The 13,428-nt window shown below is 46.3% G+C and overlaps 1 protein-coding gene across 1 annotated transcript in view; it reads left to right on the top strand.

The window, feature by feature from the left end:
• Window positions 1-239: 239 nt before the first annotated feature.
• LOC145403742 (UDP-galactose transporter senju-like) overlaps window positions 240-13,428 on the top strand; it is a 149,958-nt gene continuing 136,769 nt past the window's right edge. Inside the window, exons 1-4 of the mRNA XM_080275420.1 lie at window positions 240-334; window positions 2,390-2,420; window positions 7,573-7,651; window positions 9,036-9,153. Of these exons, the coding sequence (XP_080131546.1) occupies window positions 240-334; window positions 2,390-2,420; window positions 7,573-7,651; window positions 9,036-9,153 (323 nt within the window). The remainder of the gene's footprint in view (window positions 335-2,389; window positions 2,421-7,572; window positions 7,652-9,035; window positions 9,154-13,428) is intronic.

A 13,428-nucleotide genomic window follows, 5' to 3' on the forward strand; every position in this document is an offset into this window, starting at 1 on the left:
TCTCGCTCACAGCTTGTTGGTGGGATTAGAACTCAAATGACCCTATATTAATTTTGTAATTGGTGAGAAAATATTCTGTTATTCACAGAAGGAAATTTTAACTAAAATTAAGTAAATACAATTTAATTCTTGTGGTTTTTATTCATTTTTATTTTTTCTTGTAACATGAAATAAATATTCGAACAACACAGAGTCTGTCTGTTTTGTCTCTAAACAACAAGTAGAAATCGGATTTCGATATGGATCCTGTGGCAAGGAAAACTCTGGAAGACTGTCTTGTGGCTCTGGAGTTGCTAAAGTACTTGAGGCGGTTACAGAAACTGAGGAAAAGGGGGTGGGTACTCCATGGTGGTTTGTTTACAAATGACCACGAGGTGCCAAGACAGACAACACTGTCAGCCGTTTCGGCTCACAAGAAAAACACACGAGTGTGACAGACACTCGACTCTGCTAGCCATTTTCACTTGCAAAACTGGATCGCATGTTAGCCACTTTTGGTCTAGTGTGACGCCGCCTTTAGAGGAAAAGCGGAGATGCTGTCTTGGTTCAGCGGTAATGTGCGCGTGTATGATGCACGGGGGCCTGAGATCAAATCCCAGCCAGACCACTGTGATTAATTTGTTAAGTTTCCCTTCAGTTATTACAATGGTGGCAGCAGTGGGATGTGAGGCGGGGCTAGGTTGGCAATTTGATGTTGGTCCTTGGTTAGCTGACAGCGTCCCTGTCCTTACCTCCCGGGGATGGGCTGTTTCGGTGCGATCCACAGCCTCCTGATGGTGGTCTCCGATGCTTACTCAACCCCGTGTGTTCGAAACTGACCAAATTAATCACCAAGGGGAGAAAAGAGGGATGTAATGGGGTGTATAAAAGCCCGCATTGCTTAGAGGTAAAGCGAGGATCCTCTCTTTGGCTCAGTGGTAACGTGCACGCATATGATGAGCGGGGGTCCGAGATTGAATCCCGCCCAGACCACTGTGATTAATTTGTTAAGTTTCACTTCAGTTATTACACCCTTATACGGGGTGGCCACAAACAAATCGCCTCCACGCCACCCTGTCCCCGCCTTTCATGCCCTGCTTCTAATTCACACACCCCATCCCTCCATCTCATCCTTGGCCTTCCCCTCCCTCTCATCCTTGGCCTTCCCCTCCCTCTCTCCCCCTCCACCTCACTCAAATACACTCTCCTAGTCAGTCTCTCACTCTCCATCCTCTCCACATGGCCAAACCACCTCAGTGTGTTTCTCCTAATGCTTCCTATCACATCCACACCACAACGCTCCTTCACATCCTTATTTGTCAGTCTGTCTCTCCATGTGACTCCACAGGCTTCTCTCAAATAACTCGTTTCCACTGCTCTCACTCTTGACTTGTGTCCCTCCAACAAAGTCCAAGCTTCACTTCCATACGTCAGATTTGGTATCACAATACTGTCATGTAATAACTTTTTCACTTCCATGCTAACTTCACTGCCACTGCCTTCAAGGAACCAGCAACCTTTCTTCCTTGTTGTACCCTTTCAAGTACTTCACCCTCCAAACTTCCATCCTTACTCATCACACTACCAGGTACTTAAACGTACCCGCATTTTCCATTTCCTCATCATCCAACCTCACTGTACATTCACTGACTTCACCTCTCTCGAAGACCATAACTTTACTCTTCCCTACATTCAACTTTATACTGTACTGTATATGTATATATATATATATATATATATATATATATATATATATATATATATATATATATATATATATATATATATATTTCAATAACAGAACGGAGGAAGGAAAAACAAATGAATAAAAAAAATAATCCATACACCAGATTACTGGTATCTTCTGTTCATAAAATATCTGTAACAGTTAGATTTGAACAGCTGTGGGTTGAAATTTGGAGGGAAGCAACTCTGGGAAAGCGAGTTCCAGAGAGATGCAGTTCGGTGAATGAAAGAGTTCTGATAGTCAGAAGTTCTGCAATATGGCTGGGTGACATTCCAGTCATGAGCGCTACCAGATGCCCGTGTAGCACGAGGGAAGGCATGGAGAGGTGGCACCATGGACGCAATATATATATATATATATATATATATATATATATATATATATATATATATATATATATATATATATATATATATATAATGTGTGTGTGTGTGTGTGTGTGTGTGTGTGTGTGTGTGTGTGTGTGCTATGCTGGGTGTTTTTAGGTCGGCTTCCCGTCCTAGAAACATCTGGCGTGTAGTTGGGTCCTTTACTAGACCGGATTTAGAACACAAACATAAGAGGAACAGGGCATAAAAACTCCGGGCAACAACCTACACGTGCATTCACCAATTCTAAATTAAAGGAACAACAAACAATCTCACAATATTTATGTTACATCAGTCCTTGGACTGCTAATCAGTTTGAGCATATCGCACAGGATACGAGAGAGACAATCGGTATTATTATATCACGGTGAGTGCGTGTGGGGAGAGTACACTGTCTCTAAGTCTACTAATACCAAGTCGGATCACTTCCATCTAAAACGGGTCCAAGCTGGTGCAGGAGGCGGAGCATCGGAGTGACGTCAGCTGGCACGAAACCCAAGTTCAGTTGATGCCTGACCGTGGTCATGAATGGATGTATGCTGCACTCTCCAGATCATGACACATTTTCAGTCCGAAGTGAGGGAAGGGACTGAAATGTGTGAGGGAAGGTATGGGGGTGTGAGGGAACCTACTGCTATGTTATAATGTTAAACGAGTCTGTATTTCTTCCTTCTCCATTTTCCCTTATTATAAATGTTTAATTTGAGTCTGCCCTTTTATACATTTTCTGTTACTTAAGCTGACTGACGTCACACACAAGCCACGCCTCCCTGCGCCCTGAGGGAAAGTGAACCGATTTGGTATCAGTAGACTTAGGTCTCTAACTCAGTGCTGTATGCTGGGGGGGGGGGGTTAGATCTAGATATTCCCCCAGCACAGTCTCTCGCTTTGGTGGCTCGCAGTTCTGTGGGAGTTCCTTGATTCACTGTTAAACACACTTTCTAAGAGTCTTAACGAGTGTGAGTCTGGTCACTGCAGGGGGTGGGGGTGGGAGAGCTAAGTTGCACGATACATTGGCACAATCATAACAGGGGGGGAGGAAGAGAGAGATCACAGATGGTTTGTCACTGTTGCACTGAATGGGACTTCTCGCGTCTTTCCACTTGGCACTGTATGGCATTATAAGTCACTTATTCACACACACACACCTGAATCACTTAGTCCCGGGCAAGGGTGAGGGTCGTCTTCTTCGGGTTGGGCGTGGTGAGGGGGCCCTTATGTTGGGGGCAGTGGACAGAGATCTGGCCCACGGGACATGGGCCAAACCTAGGTCTGCTAATACCAAGTTGGTTCACTTTCCCTCAGGGTGCAGGGAGGCGTGGCTTGTGTGTGACGTCAGTCGGCTTCAGTAACAGAAAATGTATAGAAGGGCAGACTCAAATTAAACATTTATAATAAGGGAAAACGAAGAAGGGGAAGAAGTGCCGACTCGTTTAACCGTATAACATAGGAGTAGGTTCCCACAAACCCCTTCGCCTTCCCTCACACCCCCATACCTTCCCTCACACCCCCATACCTTCCCTCACACCCCCATACTTCACACATTTCAGTCCCCTCACTTCGGACTGAAAATGTGTCATGATCTGGAGAGTGCAGCATACATCCACTCACCACCATGGTCAGGCGTCAACTGAACTTGGGTTTCGTGCCAGCTGACGTCACTCCAATGCTCCACCCTGTGTGCCAGCTTAGACCCATTTTAGATGGAAGTGATCCGACTTGGTATTAGTAGACTTAGGGCGGAAACTGGGGAAACCTCTTCCTGGGGTGCTGGGGGCGCCGTCAGGATCCCAGAGATTGCGGTCCCCTTCATAGTGTCCCACCGTCAGGACAGGGCTGTGGTGTTGTCTTGGGGAGGGGTCCGTCAGGGGCAGGTCATCCTCAGGCACCAGTTGCAGGGAGAACAGCCCCAGGGATAATACAGGGCCTCTCCACAAGTCCATGATCAGGTCACTCTCTGTCTGGGGGCTGCCACACTCGAGTCTGCTACAGCTGTAGGGGGAGAGATGTTGTGAAGTCACAGGGGATGAAGGGCTTTGGTAGCTCCCCTCCCTGGTGCGGCAGGAGGCCGTCGCCAAGGTCCTTTGGGAAACAGGAGGAGGGCGGCTGGAGGCCGTCCCAACCCTCTTGGTGCGGCAGGAGGTTGTCGCCAAGGTCCTTTGGGCAACAGGAGGAGGGTGGCTGGAGGCCGTCCCAATCCTCTTGGTGCGGCAGGAGGCTGTCGCTGAGGCCTGACTTCCTGATGGGACAGCAGATGGGGCGCGGCTGGAGGCCATAGCCTGAGTCCCGTATGAAGGGTGACGTGCGGGCGTGGAGTGGCTGGAGGCCATCTCCCGTCTGCAGCCGCGGCAGGAGGCCATCACTGGTGTCGTGCCCTCCGTGTCTCCTGCAGGTGGAAAAGGGATTTACCCTTCTTCCCCCATGTGCAGCTGGAGGCCATCACAGGCCCTGAAGGTGGAGTGTGTGGTCCAGGTGGAGCGGCTGGAGGCCATCTCTAAGGTGGAGTGGCTGGAGGCCATCTCTAGGGCGGAGTGGCTGGAGGCCGTCTCCTGGTGTGGGCTGCTGGAGGCCATCTCCTGGTGTAAGCAGCTGGAGGCCGTCCCTGGGGTGCTGTATGGAGCGTAAGGTTCAGCTCCACCTCGAAACTGACGCAGGCCGGGCTGACGAGAGGGTAATGCGCCTGAGCTGAGGTGTTCGGGTCAGACCGGTTCTGGGGAGTAGGGGCACGCGGCTACTAGGGACTTGCGCCCATATAGCACAGACGTCCCTCTCGTTCCGACTAACCCTCCATTGTCGCCTCCTGGGGGTGTCGTGTGGCGCTGGATGTTGCCATTTCAATATATATATATATAATTAAAATGCCCGCCGCCGGACCACTCACCCCGCCACCCCCCACCCCACCACCGGGCCGCTACCACACCACCACCCCAGGAGGACACAATGGTGGGGCTAGTGACCCAGGTCAAGAGGGTCACCGGGACACTACTGCCCTGAGCCCCTTTTCCCCGCAACTATCCTGACACCAGGTGACCGGAGAATGCCAACAACCTTGTGGGCGGGACAACCATCGCCAGAATTGGGGTGGGACTGAACAAGCTTCAGTCCCAAGTAACGTCTTGGCAACGGCCATAGTTACACCCTCAAGGACAGGAGGCCCTAGGCTACGGCCTAATGTGTGCACCAGGGCGGTTGTGCCCTTAGCCACTTCAAGGGCAGGAGGCCCTAGGCTACGGCCTAACGTGTGCACTAAGACGGTTGTGCCCTTAGCCACTTCAAGGGCAGGAGGCCCTAGGCTACGGCCGAACGTGTGCACCAGGGCAGTTGTGCCCTTAGCCACTTCAAGGGCAGGAGGCCCTAGGCTACGGCCTAATGTGTGCACCAGGGCGGTTGTGCCCTTAGCCACTTCAAGGGCAGGAGGCCCTAGGCTACGGCCTAACGTGTGCACCAGGGCGGTAGTGCCCTTAGCCACTCCCAGGGCAGGAGGCCCAAGGCTACGGCCAGAAGAGTGCACCAGGGCAAGGGGGCCCTTAGCCACTCCAAGGGCAGGAGGCCCAAGACTACAGCTAGAAGTGTATAACAGGGTGAGAGGACCTTTGGCCACGGCTGTAGAAAACCCAGGAGAGAGAGTCGCCTCTGCACTTCCCTCCCTGTACATAGGAGAGGACACGGACTCCGTGGACCTTCACGACCCGGGAGTGTTGCCCCGGAGGTGTCGCCAGAGTGGTGGCAAGGACCGAGACCGGGCCTGCCTCCCACGCCTGGGAAATCTCTGTTCTTTGCAGATACCAGACGGAGACGAGGCCGCAGCCCAACCCTGTCGGCGCTTCTCCCAGCAGACGATCGCACCCCCAGGACCCCCAGGCGAGACCAGCAGACTACAGGCAAGGGTAACCCAGACTCCCTCACCCCGCGGAGCCGTAGACGACAGGCCCGCCTCCTCCAGCTATTTGGCCCCAGTCCCGAGGGCCACCTCTCAGGTCGAGGCCCCCAGACAGGAGGGCCTCCCTGCACCCCACCAACGAGGCCCCAAGGCAAGGGCCTCCACTCAGGTCGAGGCCCCCAGACAGGAGGGCCTCCCTGCACCTCACCAACGACCAGGACCCGGGCAGTGACTCCCCTGCGGGTAGTTTGTTGCCCCTTGCAGGTAGAGTCCCCCTAGGGCCCTCTCCTCACGCCCCGACGACAGAGTGTACCCCACCCAGGAAACACGGGTAAATAAGTGACGCCCCTTATAGCGAGAATAAGCCAGGGGAAAAGAACAGTGAACAGTGACCGAGTGAGACCAGTGTAAAACCCGTGACAGTTGTTATTAACCTAGAAGAACTCCATACCCGGCAGAATAGAAAAGTGCTTGGACCGCCAATAAGAGAAGTTAGAGTAATTGTACAAGCCCCAGAATAAAAGAACTTTCAGTAATTGCGAACGGAGACCAGGGTGCGCGGGAGAATCAAAAGCTTGTGTGAAGTGCCGCCGCGACTAGGTGACTGTGTCAAGTGTCGCGATCCGCACCCTGTCTTCTTTATAGTAGTATTTCCCCCAAGGACTCTTAACCTTGTTTATTCCCCTTGTTCTCAAGTGAATATATGTTTTGGCTTTAAATGAAATACTGGTATCTCCATATATAATTAAAGACATTGGTATACATGTATAATATCGTGTGTTAAGTGTAACTGTATCTTGTGGTATCAAAGTCTAACTCTGTCCCTGTCTCCTGTATCTTAAATATCACTCTGTGTTATATTGTAACAGTGTAGAATTAAGGCAATAGATGTGTTAAGGTATACTGCCTGGTTTTTATGTCCTGTTCATTTGTTGGTGCTTTACTTCCGGTCCGGAAGGAGGACCCCGCTCAGTCGCTAGTGTTTTTAGGACGAGAAGTCTACCTAAAAACACACTATATATATATATATATATATATATATATATATATATATATATATATAACGCTATTTATATTGGGATTTGTTACTAATGGGTCAATCTACAGTATGTATATTTTGCAGGATCTAGAGTTGAGGTGGAGTTATTGCCAGAGCTGATAAGAGCTCGGTGGTTGTGACCTACTTCTCTATTTGCTGATATGCCCTGCAGTGAATATGTAGTAGTCAGGCTTAACATTGCATAAAGGTTCGACCGCATATACATACTTTTTAAGTGCTAGAGCAACCAAAGTAGCGAGCAGCTACGGCGCATGAGCAAAGGCTCCGACCAGTCACCAGCCGCTGCCGCAGCAACCAACAATATAAACATTAGTGGAGAATTGGACATCGGAGTGTGAGTACGGAAGATAAGCGTTACGACCATTTATGTGAAACAAACGAGGAGTGTTACTTTAGTTTTATTGAAGTGAAACCAGTTAACCAAAGACTAAGCTTGCATTTGGGCTGCTTCTTAGCAACACATATTTATTGCAAGTGAGCGATCGCAATCTCTGAAACTTATAAAAGGAAAATGTTGCTGAACCTGAAGGGTGCCCAGAAAAAGTGGGATGCTCTTTTCCCTACACAATGGAGCTTCGCGATATTTATCCTCTACATGGCGTTATTTATCTGTCAGGGTAAGTAATCTTGTTATACTTGAAGTTTATCAAAATAAATTGTATACTTCCAGAGTGTCACCGTAATTTAGCATAGCCCACATTGCCTTGGCGATTTGGCCGGCATTTTCAGTTTTGTAATTTAACAAGCAGCAACGTTGGGTCTGGTTAGTACTTGGATGGGTGACCGCCTGGGAACACCAGATGCTGTTGGCATCCCTACGTCAAGTGGGGTTGGTGGAAGATTAGTGCTCCTCCCTGTAAAACAGTTAACTCTAAGCCCTTGGCCACCCCGTCTGGGATACATCGCGTCTGGCAATGAATGAATGAATGAATGAACTAAGGTAGTTCACGTTCAAATGAAACTGGGACAGCAGTAACATGAGTGTGATTATGCAGAGCTGCCAGTAAACCAAGTGAGTAAACACTTTGATGAATGGTGCAAAATTTTAGCGTCGAAAGCATTCTTACTAATGATTGGAAAGCTGCTTAGAGTTGTTTGGGGAAATATTAGTTTTCTTATAGCTCATTTGTGATTGTCGTGATAGCCTCTGTAATTAGACAGACTGTCATGATAGAAAAATGGGTTTTTAACCAAGGGCACATCCAGGAGGGAGGAAAAGGAGCCAACGGACCATAGCTACCCTTATTTCCCTGCTTCAGTTAAAGGGGGAGCTGGCAGAATATCATTTTGCCCTCCCCAGGGGTCAGTACATTCATTGTATAATGAGAGGAGTGAAATACCAGTGCAGTACAGTATTTAGTACTGTGCACTAACTTGGCATTAAAGCAATTCAGCTCATCAAATTGTGATTTGTGATATCTTGTGTGGAAAAACCCTCAGTTCCAGAAGTAATTTTCCATTAGAGGAAATTGTGAACATCTCTATGTATCTATTGCCAGATGCCTTAATCCTATACGGAGTGGCGGCCAACAAATTGCTTCCATGTCACCCTGTCCCCAGCCATTTCAATGCCCTGCTTCCAGCTCAAACCCCCCATCTCATATACCTTTCCACTCCATCCCTCCATCTCATCCATGGCCTCCCTTTCCCTCTTCCCCCGTCCACCTCGCTCACATACACTCCTTGTCAGTCTCTCACTCCATCCTCTCCACGGCCAAACCACCTCAGTGCGTTTTTCTGTAGGTCATGCACTTCATCATAACTTGACCCAGATTTTTTTTTTTTTTTTTTTTAATCTTTTGCAACATAGCTAACTAAGGCAGAAGACAGTGTTATGATTCTTCATCCATGACATAACACCTTTTATGATGGGCACCATATTCTAGCATTAATCTGTTGTTACATCTCAGCATTGATACTGGAGATATGGGCAAGTAAAATTATAAAAATGTATACCATACATTTATAATAGTGTTTTACTTTGCATTTTTGTGTCTTCAGGGATCATAGTGAAGTCATCACAAGAGGGTGATCATAGCTACAGCTACAACACTGTCACTGTTGTCCTGCTCACAGAGGCTACCAAGCTAGTCGCCGCAGTCATCATCTACCTCAAGGAGTACGTCAAGGTGGCTGTAGGGCAGGGATGGTTGATATATGCTACACAGGCCACATCCAGCCTTGCAGATACAGTAATTTTTTAAGTTCATAATGGTCTTCCTTTATATCTGGAAGCAATAGAAAATTGTAGGCATTTTGGCGTAAAATAAGACCATCAAGTTTTGATAATGGCGTGCCTCATGTCAGGAAGTACCTTAGGGATGCCATACGTTACAAAGTTTTTTTTTTTTTTTTTTTTTTTTTTTTTTTTTTAGGAAATGGAAATCTTGGGATCAGGTGAGGGGATGGGGGAAAGGATTCAGTTGTCAGCACACAGCTTGTGTGTGCATCATTTAGTCTAGTCAAGGACAAAGTCATAAAATATTTCGCCTCTTCTACCTCTTACTTTCCTAACTGTCTAATACTACTAGCTGAGAGAGGCATGGTGTGGTATTTGTCTCTGCCCATAGATTTTTTTTTTTTTTTTTAAGTTATGCGATAAGGAGAAAGTAACAGACATCCCCCAAGTGTGAAGTTGATGCAATAGAATAATAAGCATACCGGTACTTTTTTCCCTGACTTTAAATCACTCTTCTTTCCACCTCACAATGTACTGTAACCACAAGCACATCATTCCAGTAAGTAATTCCAGTTCTTGACATTATTTCCTATCTCTAGCAGTTTTAAATCTTTGATTCTGGTGACATTTTTTTTCTACCATCTGATTATTTTATTCAGTTAGTAAATCCTGCCATTGAAGGAATTGAGTAGGCCAAGACTAGGGTACAGTACAGTATCAGACTTGTCCAGTTTGAAAAGTGCATTCTGAGCTTGTCAAAATAAATCATCTGGAGATAGCAAGAATAAAATACTGTACGGTATACAAAACATCATCAAACCAAAGGGGTTAACCCTTATTTTAGGCTCATGCATACATTTGCAGAAATCTCACTTTAGGATGGTGTTTTATGTACTAATCTAGTATTTCCAGTGGCTGTATCTGTTGCTGAAGTTCAGAATGGAATACAGTACTTTGCAGTGCATACAGGACTTGAAGAAGCGTCCATCCATTATCCAATCCTACATTGCCCCGTGAGGAGCGTAGGAGCCCAGAGCTAGGCAAGTTGGTCCTGACATTTAAGATGAGAGTGACCAACCTAACTCATCCCTGAGTGGCATTATGTGAGCAATAACCCCAACCATCCCTTGGATATAAACCTTCACCAGCTCATTCCAATTGGAGCGCTGCAATTACCCGCTAAACCACCAGGCGCCATAATTTGGTTATATGGTTACCACCCAGAGTAGTAAATGGTTTCCTGGTGTATAGGAAACCATTCGGCTTGTCACTTAGTGTAGAGTCACCCACAAGCAGAAGGAACAGGAAAGAATGAAGGAAAGAAAGACAGAAGGGGGAGTGTAAAGTCACCTGTAGGCAGAAGGACAAGGAAGGAATGAAGTAAAGAAAGACAGAAGAGGAAGGAAGGAAAGGAGGGAGGAGAGGAAAGGTTAGACACCTGGGAGTAGCACTACATTGAGTGAGTGGATAGTGAACGCCCCCACCTACCACATAAGAAGTGTCCTTTTATATGCCGATATTTATTTTTTATTCATTTGATGTCAGTTTCATTTTTTGTTTACATTGTTGTTACAGTCCAGAGCATAATTTTTGTATTATCTGATGTGAATAACTCACATGGCTGTCATCATAATCATCATCATCATTTCAGACACTTTGCTCCAGTCTGGGAACCCTGTGATTGAGGATGTCGATTGCAGAACTGTCTCAGTGCTACTCTGTTCTCACCTGCTGTTCTTGGTCTCAGACACCTCTTCTTTCATTTTCCCCATCAGTATACTGCTCCACTCCTCTTCCATTCTACATCAGGTCTGCTGATTCCAGTGTTACCCCCAGTCACACTGTCAGAAACTTTCTTTGACACACTATGTACTATGGGTCACAAATGTATTGGTGCAGAGGGGGTCCAATGCCTTCCGAAAACATTCGAACAACTGTTGCTGTTTATGAACATCTCATTGTGCATGAACATCATCTGTGTATATAAACATAACATTTGCTATATGTTTGCAAGAGGATATTGCTAGTTAGCAATATATGACACCTCTCAACATCAGGGCTACCAACATGTGGTAGATGGGACACTAATATTTCAGTGACCTTCTTTCAGTGGTCGCAAATGTTTCATGCATATTGTGCACCCATAGTTTTGAGACCAGTAGTACATTCATTGATTATATGCATCCCATATCAGTGAATTTCACCATATCCATTCATTAGCTAATTCTGCATGTTTCTTCTATCACCCATTCTACCATTCCAAACTCTGGTACTCTACATTACTTACTGTCCACCCAGGTTATTCATGTAGCTGTTCAGAAGGTCATTTCTACAGCCTGTAACACACAGAGTTCTCTAGGTTACACTCACATACTAGTGTATTGGCAGTATTACTCTTTAATGCAGGGTTCTCTACACCTCCATACTAACCTTCTTACCCTTCAGTAAGACTGTCAAGGTCTGTAATTACTGTTCTCCCCTGAAGTGAACTATCTTGAACCTCACACTTTGTTTGGCCATGTTTACACAATGCAGCTTCCCAAAATATCAAAGTGTCAGCCCCCTCAAACACTTTAATTCCTGCTTGCACCCTGCAGTTCATCTTGCATCCTCCTTTCTGTCGTGTGCTGCATACCAAAGTTTATTATGTTAGTCTTTCTTTTCAGATGCCATTATTTTGCATTTGTTTGGTTTCTCCAGTTTTCTTCTGATGCAGACTCGGTATGACTCGTATGGTAACTTGCAAACCACTCACTTTCTCCCATCAAAATACAGACAAGATTAGTTTCTATGTACTGTATTACCATTTAATTCTAGTTTCTCTCCTGTTCATATTGCCCTCAATAAAGTTGCATAATAAAAGCAGTGCATCCAACTGATTACCAGTGCTTCCCACGCCTTTTTGGCATACCACACATGGCCACTCCCCCTCTTCTTTGACAGTACCACCACCAACCCTAGATACCATCACTGTTGTTTTATCTGCATTTACTCTCGGGCCCTTCTGCCCCACACTATCTCTCCACTTCCTAAATCTTTCCTCTGCCTCCCTTTCATTCTCAGCAATCGACACCAAATTGTCAGCATACAACACCTACAGACGTCCATCTCTGAAGTCATGTTAGAGGGCTTCAGTCACCATGATAAACAATAAGGGGCTCAACACTGACTCCTGATGTATACCAGCATTCATGGAAAACTTATGACTCAAAGCCTCATGCACTCTACCGGGATGTGAACACCCACATACATAGTCATAACCACTCTAACCAGCCATTCCTCAGTCCCAAGCTTTCTCATTGTCCACTTCACCACCTTCCTAGAGACTCCAAAGTTCTCCAAATAAACAAAAACAGTACAGATCCCTTCTCTTTCCTGTGTATTTTTCCTGAAGCTGTTGAACAATGAATATGGCATCTGTGGTCCCTTTCCCTGGCATCTCATCAATATTCACCTTTTCTCTAATCATACCATCTAGAGCTTTCTCCATTACCTTCATTGTCTGATCCAGAATTTGTATGCCTATAATGTCTTCTTTCCAGAGCATCATCCATCCCTGTGTACACATTTACAGTCACACTCTTTAGCCAGTCATCTGGGACAGCATACTCATACATAACTGTATTCATCAAACCAGTAACTAACCCATCCTATATCTTCTGAGGCCTTCCACATTCAGCAGTCAACCCAAGTACACGTGCTACCATTCCCAGTTGTAGCCTGCCTACAGTATTGTCCTCCTCACAGTAGCAGCATCAATCAAAGGCCAAACATTGGATCTGCTGGCTCCAAACCTTCCCTGTTCCAACCCTACTCCTCATTCAGCATCTGGTTATAATGGTCTCTCCAGGCATCTTTAATATCTTCATTGTTCACCATTGCCTTCCATTCATCATTCTTCACACACTTTCACCTATAATATCCCAATTTTCCCTCCTCATTTGATTTGCCACTTTGAATATATTCTTCCTTTCAACACTATTTTGGTTATTCAGTAGAAGTCAGAGACTCAGATATTGCCCTGTATATCACTTTTCTAGCCTTGCGCTTAACAGCCAGGTATTCCACTTTGTTACTACCCCTTTTCCATTCCTGGAAAAGCAGTCTTTTCTCCTTAACTGCATCCTCAGCACCCTCATACCACCACCATGTTACCTTTTATATATATATACGAGGTGTGTCAGAAAAGTTCCAGGACTGATGACACAAAAGATA

This window comes from Coenobita brevimanus, chromosome 61, assembly GCF_032717465.1.
Source record: "Coenobita brevimanus isolate Jiangsu-jjx chromosome 61, ASM3271746v2, whole genome shotgun sequence".
Classification (NCBI taxonomy): domain Eukaryota; kingdom Metazoa; phylum Arthropoda; class Malacostraca; order Decapoda; family Coenobitidae; genus Coenobita; species Coenobita brevimanus.